The 22,216-nt window shown below is 43.5% G+C and overlaps 2 protein-coding genes across 5 annotated transcripts in view; one reads left to right on the plus strand and one right to left on the minus strand.

Moving 5' to 3' along the window:
- The window catches only part of LOC121319486 (RNA-binding protein Raly-like), a 60,169-nt gene extending 55,353 nt beyond the window's left edge, over positions 1-4,816 (plus strand). For all 4 annotated transcript variants that reach the window (XM_041256941.1, XM_041256945.1, XM_041256942.1 and 1 more), the window contains one exon: positions 1,084-4,816. In XM_041256941.1, the coding sequence (XP_041112875.1) occupies positions 1,084-1,097 (14 nt within the window). In that variant the 3' untranslated portion in view covers positions 1,098-4,816. The remainder of the gene's footprint in view (positions 1-1,083) is intronic.
- LOC121319485 (eukaryotic translation initiation factor 2 subunit 2-like) lies at positions 4,677-9,643 on the minus strand. The gene is made up of 9 exons (XM_041256940.1): positions 9,511-9,643; positions 7,972-8,149; positions 7,772-7,884; positions 7,423-7,555; positions 6,957-7,060; positions 6,617-6,765; positions 6,176-6,232; positions 5,894-5,979; positions 4,677-5,180 (listed from the first exon to the last, which is right to left on the minus strand). The coding sequence occupies exons 1-9, from the start codon at positions 9,523-9,525 to the stop codon at positions 5,005-5,007; spliced, it is 1,011 nt and encodes a 336-aa protein (XP_041112874.1). The 5' UTR covers positions 9,526-9,643; the 3' UTR covers positions 4,677-5,004.
- Positions 9,644-22,216: the final 12,573 nt, after the last annotated feature.

Consider the following 22,216-nt stretch of genomic DNA (forward strand, 5'->3'; position numbering starts at 1 on the left):
GTACTGCTGTATCACACTTCTTTGTGTGTGCTCTAGTGCTCTTGCCTATATTTCACCGTGCTTCTTTGTGTGCTCTAGTGCTCTTGCCTGTATACTTCACCATATGTTTTGTGTGCTCTAGTGCTCTTGTCTATACTTCACCATGTGTTTTGTTCATCCTATTGCTGTTTACTGTGTGTATAACACTGCACTATAATGTGGGTTAGTAGGCAGTTATGTTCATATAATAATGGATAATGATTAGCAAATATTCCATGATTACTGAATAAGGGCCAAGAGAAGAATCAATCTTGTTTAGTATTTATTTCCCCACAGAACGGTTTTCTCATCTGTGTGTAATCCTCACATAATTATTTTCTTTGGATGCTTTGTCTCTGCAGCTTAAACCCCAATCTTCCTGATTTCAGGCACAACTGGCCAAGAAAGCATTCCAGTTGTTAAGTTTATTTTCTTTTGTAATTTTGTATTTAATATTGCAAGCTTGGGCTGGAGTTGTGAAATAAGAGCTCCCCACCCCCTCATAGACAGCTCACTAGTGATAGGTCTCAATGCAGAGGAGCCACTATGGTGTGTGTCGCACTTCGGTACAAATCAGCTATGTGCGGTTTGGTGAAAGACGGAAGTGACCTGCTAGTGAACATTTTGTCTTTCCGTGTGTAAAGTGTAGATTAACTACACAAGGGCTATTTTTTAATCACCATTATCAAGATTTAGAACAAAAATACAATGGTCCAGTCTGGCAAGAGAAATGGTTTGTAATGGGAGACAGGTAGACTGCCAGTCGAGCCGCGCAGTACCTGTTGCTCTCTGGTGTCAGTCGGCCACAGCTGTAAAGTTCACGGCCCATGGTCCAAATATGTCTCCTGGTTCAAGCTGTGTTTAACAAAACAAATGTTGTATTAAGCTCTACTAGTTTCCGAAGTCTAAATTGGTTGGATGATTTCATGCCACCTGTTGGCTATTAAAGGCAGCTGAGTAAAACATAAACACACGAGAATATTGCCAGCGGTCCAGCCCTTATCTGCATTCTTCCTGTGCGCTGACGGACAAGCGGTTAATGCTGTTTTTCCTCTTTGTGACCAGGCAGCGGGGATTAGGAAGAGGCTGTCGGCTGGAAAAAAATGTTTTAGAACCACAGGCATCCGATCGAGAAAGGGAAACTGAGGGGCGCCGTCAAGTTTAACAACTTCATCGCAGGGAGAAACGACGGCTTGAAACGAATCACCTCGACTCCCCTGCCGTCTAAAACAAACTTGAGTTCCTGCTCTCCACAAGTCTGGGAATAGGACGAAGTGACAATGAACTTTTGGATTAAAATATTACTTTGAAAAGAAAAACAAATAACAGTTTCTGGATTACTGTTAAGCACTCTCATAAAAGGACTGATATTTTATGACTGCTGCTAAATCTTAGAAAGTGTTCCCCTCCCACCCCACCATTATCTGTTGTTTTTATTTATATATACTGATCTTATATAGATAAATGGTATGTTATTTTTAATTACTTGTGTATATTTTCTGCTTGCACTTTCAAGACTGCAAGAAATCTTTAAAGACGATGTAAATAAACAATACTGAATTTGTTGCCTGAACTTGTGGAGCTGCATAATAGAAACCATGTGAGTTTTTAGGTGGTGTGTGTTTTCTACATTGACAGGCTTCCTCCTCCCTTCTTTTTTTCATTCCTTTGGAAATATATTTGCATTAGACCCAACTGCTGTTTTCCCATCATGAGCTGGGAAAGCACCAAGGAGACCGACTCACAAACAAGAACTCACTTCCAAACACCTACGCTAGGAGAGTTTACTTCAGCGGGTTAAGCACGATCCACGGATGCCACTGACACTGCTTTATGAACCAGCCACTTAAACTGAATTGCATCACACCCTACCTGCAGAAAATCGTGTGACTCATGCTAATTCGCTGCATTTGTTGTAGAATCAATCCGTGTTCATCCAGTTGCTTGTGTTTCAAGTGGAAAAGATACTTGGTTTACTCCTTCCTGCACACAGCAGTGCCCTCTAATCCAACATCCTACCCACCCTGCTCCAGTCCTGCAGAGAACATGAACCTCTGTTTCTCTGTACACCCAATGACCTGCAGCGAACGCAGCAAGTGGCAATATACTCAGAGCTTTACAATCGTTGACCTCAGGGTTCAGTGGAGGCTATTTGGGTATGGTTCTTGTTTCAAAAAAAGACTCTGGTGTCCCAGTTAAATAAATGATTATTTCCCAGAAGCAGGCAGAATGTACTATACTTGTTCTGCACTGCATCCCCATCCCCGCTGCTCTATTTAGTACCTTCACTGCGATTCTGAATTTGCTATAAAACAAGATAGCGTATAAAGGTAACTTCAGTCTTTAAAATGTTACGGAGACCTGAGACCTCTGAGAGCAATACAGTATGTTTGGTTTAGTGGTTTAAAAAAAAAAAAGGGGGTGTTCAGTTCTTGAAGAATAAAACATCTGCCTGTTTCTCAATCTCTGCACATAATTGGGAATTGGTCTCTCCAGATATCTAGCCAGCTTGTTTATTGTTCATAGAGTTTTCTAAAACAATACTGCGCCCCACTGCATGCACAGTGATGGTCTCATATGAGTCCTCACTGGAATAGCTGCATTGAGTTTCTCTGATTCATTTCTTGTTCTTTTCAGATAATATTCCTGTACCAATGTCATTTCTTTTCCCCCCACATGCGTGTCTGCGTTCCTGTTGTTGAGTTGGTCGCTCCCCGATGATCATGTTAAACAGAAGCTGCTAGTCATTCTGTCTCTTGATGTACTGACCAGGTCTGCTTCTCCGCATCAAAAACAAGCACACAAATAAACAATGACATGTCAGCTTTGTGCAGGTGAGGAATTCAAACCACAATGCCAACACTCCTGTTCACATTATTGAATTTAAACAATTTACTGGATACCCCATATACATGTAAAGCTATTGGAACGCATTGGTAAATAACTAAAATGGACAAGCAGTACTTATTAGAAAATGTTTTTTTGTGTCTGTACTTATTCCAGCTGTTGAAAGAAGATTTATGCTCCCTTCTTGTTCTGAATCTCAAATATCCACTTGTCCAGATCAGACTGCTACACTGCCAAAACTGTGTTCCACCCCAAATCAGCTGCCTGCTAAAAGGCTTGTACTCTTTTTTTTAAATGTTAACATTTTAGCAAAACTTTGTTGCTGTGAAAAACGTGCCTGGACTAACTGTGCGAAGTGCCAAGTGTAAAACCTCACGTAAAATCTGACACAAAGTACAGTTTTAATGTTCTACTTCACCTCTAAAAGGAGGTTCAGATATTAATGGAATTTAGAAATACGCCAGATTTTATCAGTTAACTCGCATGAACCTGAAATACTGGCTAACAAAAGCACACAGGGGTCTGGTTTTCAGTCGTTGCCCATGTTGGGGTTTCATGAGGCAACGGCTGCAAATAGCTAGGTATGTAAACATGCCATCCCTGCAAAGCTTCTCAATACTAGGAACACGCATCTCCACCACAGGAGGCACGAAGAGCACAGAAGAACGACATGAACCTCGTTTAGTTTTATCAGGATATTAATAGATGTCAGGACCTGGGTCCGGTTACATAAGAGTGCATTAGACTAGCCTATATACCTAGGCCACTCTTAAGCTAGTCACTTAAACTAGTCGAATACAAGTTAGCCAGTTGAATACAAAGGTCAGACGGATTAATTCTAGGCCTGAATGTTAAGCCTCCTCTCCCCCAGACTAACTCCCAGTCTTAGTCTGTGTTGCCATACCAAGGAGGATTGGCTAGCAAGGAGGTCGCTGAGGTGAGGTTAAAGGCACAGCTCTAATTATACATTGCCACAAAGGTAAGCAAGTCTGTCAATGCACAGACTGGACCCATACTGGGTTTACTGCCACTGACGCAATCACTAACCAAATCTGCAGTGAATGAGACAGACACGATCCCTTTCGATACGACCCCATGACAAACCTTGTGCTGTTCTATATATTTCCGAAGCCCAACATTAAGAGACCAAGCCCTGCACCTGAGTTCAGCTTTCAGATTTGTTGCTTTTGGTTTTATAGGTTTTTCATAGCTCATCGCATAAGATAGCCACATTCTAGCATCTTCGCAGTGCAAAGCTGCTGGCACAGTACAAACACGCAACAATACATTGCAATTGCTTTTAAAAGGTGAGCATTACATTAACCATGCCTCTGGTTAAAAGCCGCTGGTTTGGATCCTCTGAAGTGACAGAGCAGGACGTTCAGAGACCTGTAACATGTTAACTGTGTGATTCCCTTCAAACAGCTACTGACAAAAATAAAACATAAAATACAACTTATTTTTGACAGATGTTTGATTATTGTAAGCTGGTCAGCTTTGCTTACATCAACAGCCTTTGCCGTTGTCTCCAGGAGAGAGTAGTGCTCTGGGAAATTATGAAAAAGTTCAATTCCATGAAAGAAAAACAAATAAACTGTAGTACAACTTATCACTAACCCCTGCTGTCCTCACTCGAAGCACCTAATAATTATAGATCACAATCAATCCACTGCTTGAGTGGAAATCACCAAGCTGTACCAGAATTAGAACAGTGTATTTACACACACATACTCCCCTCCCTCCCTCCCTCCCCACTCAGTCCCTTCTGACATCTGCAGAACCTTTTAATAAAGCACTTTGCAACCCCAGAATGTTGTTTTTTCTCAGTTTTATTAGGGGTAATAGGCAAGTAAGAAAAAAAAGAATGCTAGGTATTATAATTCAAGTTCACCCAATTAAAAAAAAAAAAAAAAAAACTCCTTGCAAGCAGGATGGAAAGATGATGATGAAATAACACAATGAACTATGGGGAGCACTTCACAGAATAAGCCACAATCCTTGAATCTGCTTGCCTTTGTCAGTTGCCATGCTCTTTAAGCTGCTTAAAACCCACCCACAGTTTGTAAAATAGTCCACCCTGGTCACTCCTGTGCCTTTGCCACCCCCTCACATGATGAAGGGATCCAGTTCGTTAGAGGGCTAGTTGGCCTTGGCGCGGAGCTGAGCTCTCTTGCCCGTGACAGCCTGGAAGCCAGTCTTGATGCTGGCCACAGAGCAGCGCGAGTGGCACGTCTCGCACTGCAGGAAATACAGACGGGTGTCTTTCTGCAGGATGGTATCTGGAGACCGGCAAGTGTGGCAGGTCACATACTCCTCTGCAAAACAAAATGACATAGAGCGACTTCACACCCTGCCAACTTCACACGCTGCCGGCCTCGCACACCTTCACATTAATGACTGACGGACGACCCAAGGTGACTATTCTGACACATATACAAAATAAAATCTAGCTTTTGTAGATCAAACTAATACAAATGTTATATGCTGATCAAACATATAACTTATGGGAACAACAAGCATCTTTTGTTCAACATGTGTTATATATTGCAGAGTCGTTATCCCAAAAGTGAACGAAAGTCCAACAAAGCGACTCAAACCTTGTTATAGATGCTGTCAGTGTAAGTTATAGGCAGTTATTCTTTTTCTAAAGGCAGCACTGTTGAGTTAATCAGAAATAGCACGGAGCATAAAAAGTGTCCCTGGCTTCAAAGGCTTGACGACCTGACAATCTTGGCAGAAATGTGGCTTGTTATATGGATTTCAAAAGAACAACATCTGAGGGCTGTTCTAAGAGCATCAGTTATAAAAAAACGGCCACTGTTTTATCATTAGAAGGCAGCCCTCCTTGGCATTAAGAAAATCATATGCCATGCAATATCTTTTTTTTTTTTGGTGTTACTTCTGATGCTGCAATTCAGTATTGGCTTTGACTAATTAATAAGCCCCCACTCCGCACTGAGGATATAGAACTAGGCCAGAATGCAATTAGACAATAGAACAACATAGAGAAGCACACACAAATACTCACTGATGTATCTTCTCAAGACGTTCTCGATCTGTTTCTGTTGGAACCTTCCCTTGATGACAAGCTGGTTGTTGCCGTCTATAGAGCCACTGTTGGGGCAAATGAAAGGCACATTTAAACAAGTCGATACAAACTGCATTTGCATCATTTTTATTTTGAACTTGTGCCACATAATGCAACAGGGGCAATAAGCACGACTTCCAACCAAGTGTCAGTTATTCCAATGTGCGATTCGCATCAGATCTGCTGACACTGAATAAATACAAGATTAACAGCAGGTCTGACCTTGTACCCAACTCAGCCAATAAAAACGCCAGGAGATGCTTCGGCTGACGATGTAACCTGAGAAGAGAACACAAGGTGCATTAGAGTGCATCAGACAAAACACTGTCACACTGCAGAACCCTAACAACACACAGACTGTATGGAGCAAGTACGCTAGTAACCCAACCCCTTCACTACAAAGGAAGAGCTCTCAGCATCACTATAAAGGAGATGGAACTTGCCTGCACCAGCATTCCAAAGGCAGGGAGCAGAGCAACTGAAGGCCCTCGCCCCTCCGGACTTTATACGACTTCTAAGAACTGCCCAAAGTTCAGCATTCACTCATCTCAAGATACTCAATACCTTGTGATAAAGAACGTCCCAACCAAGTGCCCCTTGGTGGCTACTGCGCAAACGACCAATACAGAAAAATGAAACAATATGACAGTCAGATCTACTCACAGTTTGCAGATATCTGTGAAGTTGACGAATGAAGTTTTCTTAGTTCCCACTCTGACCACCTGGGGTGGTTTCATGACGAACTTCCTCTTTTCTCCTGCGACCATGTCCGGGTTTTTTTCTCTCATGATATTAAACACTCGATACAATAGCTGGGGGGGGTCAATACATAAATAACTGGTCAAACAGAAGCATCTCTCTCACACACACACAAACACACACATGTTTTGTAACTGCTTTAAAATGCATTCTGATGGGAAAAGCCTTGAAAACTTTGAACGTTTTCTGACAGAAAGCTCCTTGAAGTCAGGACAACAGCCGAGCCTGGTTTTATTTATTCTACCTCATCATAGGTGTAGTCTCGCTCGGTGCCAGCCCAGGCAGGTCCAGACTGAGAAACGAACGTGATGCCATCGTTATTCTTCCCTTCTTCATCATCATCCAGTGCTATCCAAAACAACCACATTTAAATTAGATCATCGCATTACTCTCAGCAAAGCCAGTGTGATGCAAAGGCTCGAGATTAAAATGACAGAAGCAGCAATAAAACTAACAATCACAGATCACTCAAGCGATTGTTGTGAGAATGTATAAATAATCCTAGTGCACTTAGAAACAAAATACCTTCCCTTCCCCCTTCCTCATGGGTATAACTCTTTGTAGGTAACATTTGCTCAAATTAACATGACACTTTAACAGTTGCCAATTATTACATTTAAAAAAAAAAAACAACATAGGAGACCAACGGGAGCCCTAGAGCCAAATGCATACAACAGGCCCCTTCTGCCCAGCAGACAGCACTGACTGACCTTCTCTGTCCTGCGTTTCACCCTCGTCTTGAAACACAACTTTCCTGGGTTTCCTCTTCTTGTCGGGCAGCATCAAGTCAAGGTCATTATCATCATCTACAGCTTCCGTCTGCTCTCCCTCGATTTTAATATCCTAAATTAAAGTGATCAGCATTAGGAAACGCCAAGGGCAAACTGGAAACAGGTGTTGTACAAACAGAGAGTGGGATCAAAGACGCCCACAGATAAAGTGTCTTATTTGAAATGTCTGTAGAGACAGGGAGGAAGCGAGCAACGCCCCTCACATATCAGAAGAAACAGGACTAGAGAGGCTGAATTGTACTCCAAGCACAGAGCTGGTTATACTGACCATCACACCGACCACCAAGCTTTGCTCTCCTTCATCGTCAAATATCTTTTTACTTTTCTTCTTCTTCTTCTTCTGATTGAAAAAGATCAAGTCATCCAGATCATACGATGCTTCTGAAAACAGGAGATTAAAGACAGTGAGCATTTTCCCTCATGAAAGCACACACACAGAACTTCAACACACAGTCCGAGAGTCCCCACCTTTCTTTCTGCTGTCATCCTCGTCTGCATCGAAATCCTCCTCCACTGCCTCGGGCTCGGCCTCCTTGGCCTCAGCTGGCTGGGTGTCCTCACTGGGCATCTCTCCCCCCTCCTCATCCAGCATGAAGGGCTTCTTCTTCTTCTTCTTCTTCTTGGTCATGTTGGGGTCAAAAATCATCTGTGGGGACAAACGGGAACCAAGCATGAGCCTCTAATAAACAAAAGCTTGGATTATTGCTGTTGTGGGGAAAGAAATTCTTCTCAACCCCTTACAGGTACACAAGGAATTGAGTGGTTGTTCAAACTGTTTCTTCTGGAAATTGAGGGGGACTCAAGCACCATGAGGATGAAACTGACAATTTGGACGACCAGATCCAACCTATCAGCAGGGTCAGCGATTTCTTTTTGGACTGTTTTCAAATTATTGAAAACTTTTAATAGTACCGTAGTTGTAGCTCTGCCTCCAAATACTGTAACTAACAGTATGGTGGTTTGTGAATAGTTACATACCAAACCAAATTACTCAATCTTAAATGAATATATAAATAAAGCAAATGGATTTCAATCACTTATCAGTAAATGTTAAACCCTGTTTCGCGCACCTCAATGCAAAAAGAAAGTTAGCATTATTTTATTTGTGGGACACACATGACACAGCCCAGGCAGCACAAGTTCATAAATGCAACATACGGTTTCTAGGCTTCAGTGGTCCAGTCCTTCAGAAAAATGACCAGTTAACAGCGTTCGCAGTAACTACAGAACAAGGTAAAGTATTTTAGGCGATCTCAAGGACCTGTTGCGGGCTGACACACCCCTTATTAATTGTCAGGGGTGCTTGGATGTCAGCACCTCACTGCCGCCAACACTTCCCAAAGATCCAAAATACAAAAACTGCTTCTTAAAAACTCACCAATGACCCCACAATTACAACGGAGCGGTGCTTTCGTTTAACATGAAGCCGCGGTGCTTGGATACACAATGCAAAAACGTCATCATGACCATGTCATTCTATGCTCTAGTTACATCGCGCTATATCCAACACATACACACGACAAAACAGTCACCATGCAATTCTTTATTATACATTGTTACGCACATTTAAAGCAAAACGCAGCGACACTACAGCTAGCATTCGTGGTCATGGTTTCAACCCGACACGTCTGTTTAGGAGCGAATTGTACAGATGTGGTCTAGTGGTATTATAGTACATTACTTAGGCCTTTTCACCTCAATCCAGCTGTTTTTCAAAAATGCCTCGCTGGGAATTCCATAGTGAACCTACATAATACACATGGGGCTACTGTCCACCACGTTTCAACTGATCATTTACAACAGACAACGTTACATTAACAATACAGTCCAGACACAAGCTGGTGTGCAGACACGCTAGCGTCGTATGTCTCTCACATGGGGCTGGACACAAATCTTATCGGCAATTACTAGGCCCGGGACCAAGCCACTAGTTTGAACAAACTTAATTCAGCTTACTTTTCTCACCGATGTTCCCTTTACAATAAATACACATGTATCACTACTCACCTCGTCTCCAGACATGATTGTTTTGCTTGTAAGTATTAACTGCAAGTTTTGTTGGTCTGAATTCACCACTCACTCACTACCTATCTTTCCTTGCTCCGTGCAGTTCCCGTTTCAAAAGACTTACATCAGCTTGACTTCTCAACACGCAGGACCGTGAACTGCACGATGGGGATTGTAGTTTCTACTGGCAGAGCTGTAGTGTATGCTGGGTAATAGTGGCCATCCGTGGACAGTTTTCGTTGTGATGTAAATTACTTTTGCAATTGACTGTACAGTTGCCGTGTGTGTTGTTGTTATTGTTCGGGAAATTCAGGCAAGTCAGGCAATCAGATGCTGTTCAGAAATTGAAACACCGCCGCTTGCGGGTTTCAGATAGAAAGGCAAACTGTGCATTTTTGCTGATGAATGCTCACAAACAATTCCCTTTCACATCTGATGAAAAGGCGACTTAAGTCGCAAAAGCTGTATTGTATTTTAATTGTTTGTCAGGCCAACAAAAATAGTATTTGCTTATTTAGCCTGCATATTAATTAAATCAATCCATCTGAGTATGCGATAAAAGTATACGGTTAATTGTTTTACTGTTCAATACTTGGTTCCCTTTCAAGTGGAATGACAACCATTACCGAAAGGGAAGAGCCTCTCTGACCGCCAATCACTGAGCATATATTTTAAGATAAGCTGCCCTTTCAGAGCACTGCTGTGAGGAGGAAGTCCCTCCCACCTGCTGAAGAGTGTCGCCCTCATAGTAGCAAATCGCCATTTTCGCTCTCACCTCACTGAGACGACACACTGATTGCCTGATAGCAGTGAGCTAAATACAAATGTTTTTGAGATTGCTAGTTGCCTTAGTCTCGCTTCGGTAGATTCCACTGATTAGAGTTGGATTTCGACCCCTCTATAGAGATTGGCGCTAGGCTTTTGTTCTCATTATTACCTTGTGTAGTTTAATAATACCGTTTTCTGAGTCGTGTGAGCATTTGTAGTGCTGTAGGGTGACCCCATGGGCTCGGGGCGTCGTCTTCTAGGCCGATTTACTCGGCTGCAGCAACCATCCAGCTCGGGCCTACGCACCCTTCTCAGCCTCGGGCTTTCCTAGCGCGACCACGCTCCTCCTCGACACCAATGCCAATTGACTCGGCTATAATAGCCTGGCACCGACAACGCTCTTCCTCGGCGCTGACCCCGAAGCCATTGAACTCGGCACCAACGGCAATTAACTCGGCACTGGCTGTGCTCTTCCTTGGCACCGATTGGCTCAGCACCGACTGCTCGGCACTGAGCACGCTCTCCTTTGACACTGACGGCAGCAGCCCGGCACTGTCCACGTTCATTTCGGCGCCGACACCAACGGCGATTGCTCGGCACCAGCTACGCACTAACGCAGACAGCTCAACACCGACGCCCAGTGCCATGTCAGTGCGCTCTGCAGGGTCCTCCGCTGAGTTCCACCAGTGTGGCCAAACTCCCCAAACAAGATGAGCGCACTTCTTGTGTTAGGTACCTAGGGCCAGACCACGCAGCCAGGGTGCTGGCAGGTGATTTGGACAGCTCTCCCTGTCGGAATTTCTCAAACAGAACAAAGCACAGGAGGACAGCCCTCTCCCCTGCGGATTCTCAATCATAGGGGAAAAAAAGAATGAGATTCATGGTACAGGTCCTCCTCAAAGGGCCTGTGGAACCCCGCATGCCACTGTGACCAGGGAGCTCCCCCATACCCCTGGGTCACCCTCCCCTTCTCCATCACCAGTGCAGAGGCGTAAGCGTCCTTCGATAGTCTGGGTGGACACCTCCGAGATGGCACAGCTCAAGAGGGCATTCACCAGGAGACAGGCGGTCGCCGTGGAGGTACTGTTGTCCTTCCCCGCGTAAGTGCATGCACTCCCTCTCTGAGTCACCAGAGTGACGTCAAAGCTCGACTGAGAGGCGCTTTGAGGAGCTCATGCAAATGGACGGTAGACTGCCCCCCTACTACCAGGCAGCCCAGTTTCCCCACTCCCACTCTCCATCCCCGGCCCCACATTGACCCCCAAGCCCTGTCGAGCTGTCTTTTGCAGCATCGAGGTTGGACGTGTCTGACCTGCCATTTCAGTTGGGCAGGCTACACCACCCATCCCGCACACTTCTCAAAGGGAGGAGTTCCGGGCCCTGATGCAGTGCAAGCTGCTGCCACGGACGTTCCCTGGCCGGCGGAACAGGAAGGGAAGGGGGACCCACAACACTCCCTCCCTCTATGTCAAGACTTTGTAGAGCTGGTTCACTCTTCATGGAGCCACCCGGCGTCTGCTCCTTCAGGCTCCAGAACACCGGAGTCCCTGCTGCACACCGCCGGAGCCCAAGAGGCTGGCCTGGGCACGTTCCCTCCCATCGGGGACACGGTTATGGTGCTGGTGCAAGGATCCACCTTCACCAGAGGGGATAAAGACCCTACCTGCCCATCTAAGCCTTGCAGGACTACTGACACCATGCTAAAAAAAGCATATGCTTCAGCGGCGTGGTCAGTAAGGGCGGCAAATACCATGTCCAATTTGGTGCTCTACCAGCCGCAGCTAGCACGAGACTGCAGGAGCAGGCAATGGAGACAGACGCGGGGGAGCTTCAGGCGGTGACGGGAGCGATGACTGACCTGATGGGGGAGTTAGGTCAGGCATCAGGCAGTTCTCTAGCGGTGCTGGTGGCTGCTCGCCAACATCTTTGGCTGACCCAAGCCAAGGTCATAGAGATGGAGAAGGTTGTGTTATTGGATGTCCCTATAACACCGGTGCAGTTCGGCGCGACCATGGATGTGAACCGGTTCTCTAGCTGGAAACCAAGGCCGAGGAGCTCCAGCTGCCACCTTTCCCCCTCACAAACGGACTGACCACTGGACACGACCCATGGCAAGGCTGCACCCAGGACTCCTGGGTGCTATCGACAATGAGACACGGTTACACTCTGCAAATCTGCTTAGGCCCGCTACCCTTCAAGGGTGTGCTCCTTACCACCGTTGAACCAGTGTGCGCGATTCTCCTTCAACAGGAGATTGCCAATCTTCAACAGAAGAATGCTGTGCGCTTGGTAAACCCAAGCGATGCCCTCTGCGGCTTTTATTTCAGGTACTTCCTGGTGCCCAAGAGGGACGACGGTTTCAGACCTATTCTGGACTGCACAGCATATCCTCCAGTCCGTCCAGCTGGGCGACTGGTTCACAGATTGACCTGCAAGACGCCTACTTCCATGTCCCGATCCATCCAACACATAGAAAATATCTGCGCTTCGTCTTTCAAGTCAACAACTACGAATTCTGCGTGCTGCCGCTTGGCCTCTCGCTGGCGCCCCGCACATTTTCAAAGCACATGGATGCAGTACTGTCTTCTTCACCATGCAGCGCACAGACTCCTGTCCTGGGTGCACAGAAACTTACGTTCCATCAAGGCAGTTCACCTCCCCGGTGTGAACAACAGGGCAGCAGACCTCCTGTCCAGAGGAGCTCCAGACAGCTCAGAGTTGAGACTGCACCCTCAGGTGGTGAAACAGATTTGGGAAAGGTTTCGTAGTGCACAAGTCAACCTCTTTGCCACAGCCAAGTCCACTCATTGCCCCCTATAGTTCTCTATGGAGAGAGACGGGGGCCCCCTGGGAGTAGACGCGCTAGCTCACCCCAGGGGCTCTTGTATGTATTACCTCTCTCTGCTACTGCTATTACCCCTGACACTAGAGAGGATCAGGGTGGTTTGCTCTCCTTTCCAACCTGTTGTTGGGCCAACCGTGGCAGCTCCCGTTATGCATGGACCTCCTGAGCCAATAACCCGGAAAAGTTATTATGCACCCAAACCCAGCCCAGCTCCAACTCTGGGTCTGGCCGTTGAACAGAGCCGTCTATCCAGACGAGGTTTGCCAAATGCAGTGGTAGTGACACTACAGTTTGCTAGGGCGCCGAGTACTAGAGCCCAGTATTCATATAAATGAAAAGTTTTCCAAGACTTCTGCCTTACTGATCATGTAAGTGTGGTAACCAGTGGAGTACCACAGGGATCCGTATTAGGTCCTGTGCTATTCCTAATCTACATTAATGACTTAGATTCTGGTATAGTAAGCAAACTTGTTAAATTTGCAGATGACACAAAAATAGGAGGAGTGGCAAATACTGTTAAGGTCATTCAAAATTATCTAGACAAGATTCAGAACTGGGCAGACACATGGCAAATGACATTTAATAGAGAAAAGTGTAAGGTACTGCATGCAGGAAATAAAAATATGCATTATAAATATCATATGGGAGATACTGAAATTGAAGAAGGAATCTACGAAAAAGAGGAGTTTTTGTTGACTCAGAAATGTCTTCATCCAGACAATGTGGGGAAGCTATAAAAAAAAGGCCAACAAGTTGCTCGGATACATTGTGAAAAGTGTTGAATTTAAATCAAGGGAAGTAATGTTAAAACTGTACAATGCATTAGTAAGACATCATCTTGAATATTGTGTTCAGTTTTGGTCACCTCTCTACAATAAGGATATTGCTGATCTAGAAAGAGTGCAAAGAAGAGTGATCAGAATTATTCCGGGTTTAAAAGGCATGTCATATGTAGACTGGCTAAAAGAATTGAATCCATTCAGTTTTGAACAACGAAGACTATGCAGCGACCTAATTCAAGCATTCAAAATTCTAAAAGGTATTGACAATGTCGACCCAAGGGACTTTTTCGACCTGAAAAAAGAAACAAGGACCAGGGGTCACACATGGACATTAGACAAAGGGGCATTCAAAACAGAAAATAGGAAGCACTTTTTTACACAGAGAATTGTGAGGGTCTGGAACTAACTCCCCAATAATGTTATTGAAGCTGACACACTGAGATCCTTCAAGAAGCTGCTTGATGAGATTCTGGGATTAATACGCTACTAACAACCAAATGAGCAAGATAGGCTGAATGGCCTCCTCTCGTTTTGTAAACTTTCTTAAGTTCTTATGTTCTTATGCTGGGGGACATTACGGCCCATTCTACCAGGGGCCAAGCAACTTCGTGGGCTCTCTTTCATGGGCCTTCTTGGATGAGCTTTGCAATGCTGCTACATGGACAGGTAGTCAGACATTTGTATGTTTTTACCGCCTTGATGTTGCAAACTGACCGAGGACCTCTCTGGGCTCTAGGGTGTTGCAGGCGACATGCCCTTAGGCATCATGAGGGCTCTGTTGCTATCACCGTGAAGCTGTACTGTCGGTAATCTGGAGCCTCAACAGCTTTGGTACAGCTTCCCATTCAGTAATGGAGGTCATTCCACCTTGAAAGGGAATGTTAGGTTATTACCATAACCCTGGTTCCCTGAAAAGAATGACAACCATTACCCTTCGAGGTCGTGTCTCCAGCTGACCTCCGATTTTGAAAGAAAATGGCGATATGCTACTGTGAGGACGACCCTCTTCAACAGGAGGTAGTAGGGACTTCCTCCTCACAGCAGGTCCCTGATAGGGCAGCTTTTTTATATATGCTCAGAGATTGGCAGTCAGAGAGGCTCTTCTCATTTGTTAAGGGTTGTCATTCTTCTCAGAGAACCAGGGTTATATGGTAATATCCTAACGTTATTGTTTATGAAAGTAATATTACCAGTAATAATTATTTAAAATTGTTTTCAGATTGTGCAGGGGTGTGGTCAGCTGTAGTCATGGCTGTAATGTCGATCATTGTCTGCAGGGCAACTGTCTGCTGTAGTCATGGCTGTAATGGCTCTCTGGACATTTTCCAGCCACATTCTCAGCCTCCCTTCTTGTGCTTTGTAGAAACAGCATAATAATTGTTGCCAGTCCCGTCTGGTGTCGGAGTGATGATGTGTGAGAATGCATTGCAGTGCAGGACTCAGAGTTCAATTACTGTTTCATAAATCCAGAACGACTGCAACTCTTTGTGAGAGTCCAGTAAAGCATGCAATTTGTCAGCTGGGAAAGAGCATAGGGAACATACAAATCCATGCAATGGACAGGCTGTCATTGGCTTCTTTACTGGAAGTAAAGAAATGTTTCATGACCACCACATTTTTATTTTATCTATCAAAACAGGCTTGTAACAGAACATGCAGGTTTAAGCCTTTTGAAAAAAATAAAACAATGTCCCATTTCTGGGATGCAGGATGACCAGTTTCCAAGATGAAAGAATGATCATTTGCCAGTTGTTCCTCACAGTTGATTTAGAACATGCAGCTTCCAGATGTGTTCCATAGAACAGAACATCCTGTGGGATTTTACAATTGATAATAATAGTAAAGTCTCAGGGCCCAAGGAGGTCTGTATTCAAAACCACTGATCTATGAAGAGAGAAATGACACTGCATATCTGTATCTCACCACTGCAATGTGCTGTATCTGTGCATGTCTGCAACAATTCAGAGAACATGACTGGATTTAAAGACAGGGCTTGTAGCCAGACATTCACTCCCTGATTGAATGTATGATATGATTGCTTTTAGTGTTTTGCAGAGCTCTTAAACCTCATCTCTTAAAAAGCACCCTTGGATGGATAAGGTCTGTCTTTTTCCAAGCAGAGAGTGCAGTGCTTTCTCACTGGAGAAACGTTGAAACCCTAGGTTTGCTGCGTGATACAAACTAGGGGAGATGCAGGTCACTGTGCGTATGCTGCTGGCTGAGGAGATTTTTGTAGAAAGAGACACGAGCAAAGGAATTTAAAAAGCATTTTTAAAAAAGCATTTAAAAGCACTGTTTTAGATCCCAGGCACTGCATTAATCATCCATTCAGCTTGAGGTTGAGGTTCCCAATGTGTGAGTTATTAGGTAAACGCTGCTACTAAATTAGCTTGATTAGGTTTAATGATAGATCTCAAGTATTCCAAAAAGTTGCTGCAACTCCCACAGTTTGATAATTCTTCAAGTCGTTCCAGATTCCAGCCGGGCCTTTATATTGCTGCTGAAATGTGTACATGCAATCTGCTTTTTTAAAATGTGATCATTATTCTGTATTCAAGACTAAACACATTACTTGGTCTATGACTGCACCGGCAATTCTGGAAAGCAGCTGTGAAGGAGATTTCAAAGCCCAGCTTTAGAGGCAGTGATCACTGAATACACAATTCTGGTTGGGTGTGAGTGGCTGAGAATTGTTTCAGGCTGTGGGAGCATACCTTCTAAATATTACCAGATCAAAGGTATTAAACTCCATTTAAACTAAGAGGTGGGCACATTTCAAACTTACTACTTTTGATCTTAGTGTTGGTACTCTTGCAGTAATAGTTCAGCTCACACACTAAGGCTGCCATGTGTTTGTGTCTTGTCAATCTGACGAGTGCACAGGTGTTCAGATTGATGTGTGCTCTTCTGAGCAGCTTTAATGATGAACATCTGGAGTCAAATCCTAAGAGATGTCAGGCTATTGTATGGAGCCAGATATAAACTGGCTTCGCTTGGTTGGCATACTGTATCCAAGACTGCTTTATTACACATAACTGAATGTGTGTGTGTCTGCCTTTTTCTGATGGCTTGATGTTGCTGGATTTAAACCACTGTCTCCTATTCCTTTTTTAAATGCCCTCTTTTAAATGTTATGCATTTTGTAGTCAAATGTCATACAGTTTCCAATTGTTTTCCAAATAGTTAACTAAAATAAATGATTCTGACTTCCAAGTAAGAACACCCTGTCATGTTTTTCAAATGGTGGTATTTCAAGCTGTGGAACCTACTGTAAAACAAGAACAAAATAAAAAGATGCAAGTAAAAAGCATGCAGTTACCCTGAAATGGAAGTGCTACAAAGCACCCTGTAGTGTTTACAAGAAACATGTGCTTTATCTGGACTGTAGCCCATGTTGTCAATATTGCAACCATATATTTTTAAACACAATCCTGTTTTTTTTGTTATTCGCATTCCCACCTCCGCGCCTGTAAAGCAGAATGGGAGTGCATTTCTCAGCTGTTACTTGAGTGCTTTCGCCAGGAGAAAGAAGTCCTCTTTCATGCAATGGTGTATCCAGATCACACTCCCCCCAGAAACACTGCTTGGGGTTCTTTCCATTCCCAAAACGGACCACCCATTCCAATCAGAGCACCAGCGCTGCTGCAGTTGAGTCCTGTCACAAACACATTATACACATGTCATCCTGTTAGAGATTTTATATTCAATTATATAGGCTTCACAATTAACTGTCACCTAATTCATTCAAAAACTGGCCTTTTCCTCATAAAGCACTTGATCTTTTGAAAATGATGATTGGGTAAAGATGCTGAACAATGCCCAAGCATGTTTGTGATTCCTGATTCCTCATACTTGGTTAATACCATCTCGCAAACGACTCAAACAGCTCCTCCAGGGCTTGTATGGGAAAACAATAGAAATGTGTTCTGTGGAGTTCACATGATACATTATCAATGCCAGTTGAGGAAGAAGTTGCTTTTGAACCCCAGAATACTAATAAAGGTGAAAAGAGAAAATGAAACGAGTAGCAAACTGTCCTTTACAAGAGGACTACAACTGTGTTCAAGAAGAATGAAACAAGTAGCAAACTTCATTTACAAGAGCACTACAACTGTGTTCAAGAAGGATGAGAAACATGTTTTCTTGAAAGCATTGGTCTCTTTACAAACAAAACTCTTTTTTTCAACTAAATCACAAAATAAACCCTATTAGATGTCATCACTGCATTGTTTGTTACCACCAAATCTGTTAAAGTGTGAATACCAACATGCTTTATACATTATGGGGCTGATGTAAGCATACATGGAAAGTGATTCAAAAGCATATTGATGTTTAGATGGAGTAAAGTGGAACTTTAGCGATCACTAAAAATGTGACATATGTAAAGAATGGTTTTCAGGATCTGGAATCCTATGCGGGCGCAAACAGATGTAAGGATTTAGCCTTGCACTCAGGCAATTGCTGGCCCTCCTCTTGTTGAGGACTGGCAGGAAAAGCTTTGGAGGAGAAGGGCAAGACAGAGAAGACACTGCATATTCAAACCCAGGGTCACTTTGTTTGGGATGTGGGAGGATGCAGTGGTAAGGTACTATCGTCTCACTCCTAGACCTAATAGCTGAATTTCACCTTTTCATCAGCTGGTTGACTGTCCTACTGGTAACACAACAGCATTGACTTTCTCCGCTATAGAGGACCACATGCCTCTATGGTAGCTTAACTGATGTTGGCTGAGGCCTTTGCAAATAACTGGATTTCACGCTGAATTACCTCAGCCGTAAGGGCTCTCAGCACATCCTCAGTAAACATTTATTTTCTTTTACATGTGCCAAGACGGCTAGATCTGAGATTTATGTGTAGAATAAAATAAACAGATGCTCAGAGGAATAAAAGGTTGTTGTCAGCTCCGAGAAAATAAAGTGATATATTACAAAAAAAAAAAGAAAACCAACATAGCTAGTATCGGAATAATCCTACCTTATGTCTTCCAACAATTTATATCCAGTCACTGAATCTGACCTTGTGGGAGCGATCTGTCTGGAAGACTGCAGAGTCACTGGATCTGACCTTGCGGGAGCGATCTGTCTGGAAGACTGCAGAGTCACTGGATCTGACCTTGCGGGAGCGATCTGTCTGGAAGGTTGCAGAGTCACTGGATCTGACCATGCGGGAGCGATCTGTCTGGAAGACTGCAGAGTCACTGGATCTGACCATGCGGGAGCGATCTGTCTAGATGACTGCAGAGTCAGCCTCTTGTTAGTGTCCCACACACTGATAAAGACTTTTTGATGACACATTTGTCTCATTTCAGAAGCGATAAGGAGAGGAAGAATTTTGTTTGAATTGAAACAGACCCTTTTCCTAGCGCTATTGCACACTGAATCAGTTCCCAATTGGGGTTTATTTTCCATGGGGGCCTCATTGCGTTGCCACAACACTCAAAGGTCGTAAATACTTTGAACAGTGAAAAAGCAAATCATTTTTACAGCCCAGTAAGTACACCTTCTTTCAATTGTTCACATTGGTTTGCATGCTGTTTAAAAGGTATTTAAACAATTGCCAGTGGTGCAGGGCCTTTGAACTGATTGCAGTGGTTAGAATGTTTGTTTTTTTAAGAGCTTTTCTTCAGGTTAATTACCTGTTAAGCCTATACCCAATGCTATCCACATGAGAGTCTCTCCAGGATGCCCTGCTCTTACTATGCATGACTGTTTTCTTTCTCAAGTCATATTTCTTAATAAAGTTGCAGTGTTTCAATTTTACCCTAACATATCAATTCATGCACTGTACCTTTATGACATAAATTCATGCATTTCAAAAAGAGAAGTTGTGGACACCATCCTTCAACATCTGCGAATCTAGAACTAGAACACACAGCTGTGAAGCAAACATGAACATGTAGAGTAACAGCAGAGCTGCTATAAACAGGGCAGGCAAAGGGAATGCAAGCAAGCACACCGAAATCAGCGTCAGACGATAGAATCAGGGGAAAGGACTGCCTAGGGATGGAGCTTGTTGGGTCAATTTACATTCTGGATCCCTGGCTAGGGGATACACAGATACACATTGCAGATACCAGTGTGATGAGTGCTGCAAGTAGGTTAGCATCACCAAGTATAGCACAGCATGTCAAGCAGTCGGTAACATAACAGTTTTTTTTTTATAGTTTTTTTTTTTCCTCAGGAACCAGACAATTGATTCTCAGGATATTGCCTTCCATAGCTCTGCTAATCCACTGTCAGCACAGGAAATCCCCTCTCACATTATACACTCACAATATGTGGAATAGCTTCTAACAAATAACAATGGAAAGCATTATCAAATTGAGACCGAGCCCAACCAATCGGATGCCAGCATTCTGAACCCTCAAGAATTTGTGTTAAGGATGGGTGGGTCTCAAGATCTACATACAGATTACAGTGAGGTGTAAGTACTGGCTACCAGGCACCACCTCCACTCATCCCCACTGGGGATCCCTATTCTCCAGTGAAGCGACAGTCACTTGTTACCATCTCTATGAGAGAGGACACACACGTTTATCAGGTATCCAGCCAGCAAACTGTAAAAACCAGACAAACCTCATGATTAAACATATCAGGAAATATTACGAAACAGTAAGTAACAGAACAACGCAAACCTAAATATCTTGGGGCTCATACAGTCACCACTGAAATGCGTTTCACTGAAACGGTTGTACTTGCTAAAGGCAAATGATATTCTAAATGAATTACCTGTATGATGTGCCTATTAGAGAAGACCTCCGTACACTACCAGGGACAGGGATGTGGGCAGGGGCATTGCTACTTCATAATTCAAGTCATATAACGATGTTATAAAGTTCAAACAGTGCTGGGGTACAGGCTAGAATAACAAATATTAAAAGCCATGTCAGTAACAGTAAATATACATGATACAATTGGAAAGGAAAAGCTGACATTGCTTGCAATCTGTTACTCTCAATACATCGAGTTTCTGTGCAGGTGTTACCTGGTCTAAATGGATCTCGCAGAACAGTTCATTGTTTATTTCAGTAATGTAGAACCTCCAGTGCTGTGAGACAGTTACGAGTGGACCTGTCCAATGATGCATTTGCAAACCCCTTTGGCATCTTCTTGGTGGATAAATGATTTCATTTGAGATGTAATGCCAACTGGTTCTTCTTTTAAACGTGGTTCCAGTGAAAAGGATACTATCACACAGGACATTATTTGATATAATTTTAATAAGCAATTACAGTAATTCTCAGTAGAGAACTCAGACCCTTTGACACAATTCCGCATGCTCTAGAAGTGTTGCACAATAATGTGCAACACTTCTAGAGCACGCAGAATTGTTTCATTGGGCATGCTTCATATGAACCATGGTGCACTATCTGAACACTAGAACCCAGGTGTGCAACATTCTCCTATATAAATAGGAGAATGTTGCACACCTGGGTTCTAGTGTTCAGATAGTGCACCATGGTTTATATGAAGCATGCCCAATGTGCATGTTATATATGAACTGTTATATATGAGACCCATGAAGAAAGGCACGGGATTCTAAATGCATTTGATATGTTCTTTAATTCCAGTAACCCAGGACAACAAACACTCAAAGCTGAATAACAGAATGGAAACGTTTTGGCCCAGCTGACTTTCTTTGCTGTACCAGCCACCCTCACAGTCCATCGCTTCCTTGCATGTCTGTGTTCAATTAAATGTTCACTGTAGGAGAACACATTGTGACACCATAAATAAAACCATGGCTTTACACGACCAAATAACTCACAGCTCCAACTCTCCCCCCCATTCCAGTGCTATGATATTCCCCCTAGAACCTGTCCTCTCATTGAAACCATAATTAACTCAACATGCAAACAAACTGCACAATTCAGCAGCATGCAGTGGCTTTGATATGAATAAAAAGGGCGCCTGTGTAACACAGTAATATGTGCAGTACAGTGAATCTGTCGAAGGACAGTTATGAATTTATCCCATTCGATGGTTCTCAGACTGGAATACAGAACACATTTCTACTAATCTCTAGTGAAAGAAAACAGGAAAAAAAAGAGTTTTAAGATTGCCGTTCTTTCAATCTACTGTTTTCCAGGTAGTATTACATTTCTGATTTGTTCTGCAATATTATTTTCTAACCACAGTAAAATACTGTTCATAAGCAAATCTTTAATCCTTATTAAAAATCCTTACTGAAACATGCCAGAGGAATGCATTCCTATACTCTAACAGAGCTAAAATTATTTTCAGTGGTGTTCACTAAATGTCAGGGAGCAAATGGAAATACTGTTAAGCAGTGAACAACAAGTGGAAGCAGT

The sequence above is a fragment of the Polyodon spathula genome, chromosome 8 (assembly GCF_017654505.1).
Source record: "Polyodon spathula isolate WHYD16114869_AA chromosome 8, ASM1765450v1, whole genome shotgun sequence".
Taxonomy (NCBI): Eukaryota; Metazoa; Chordata; class Actinopteri; order Acipenseriformes; family Polyodontidae; genus Polyodon; species Polyodon spathula.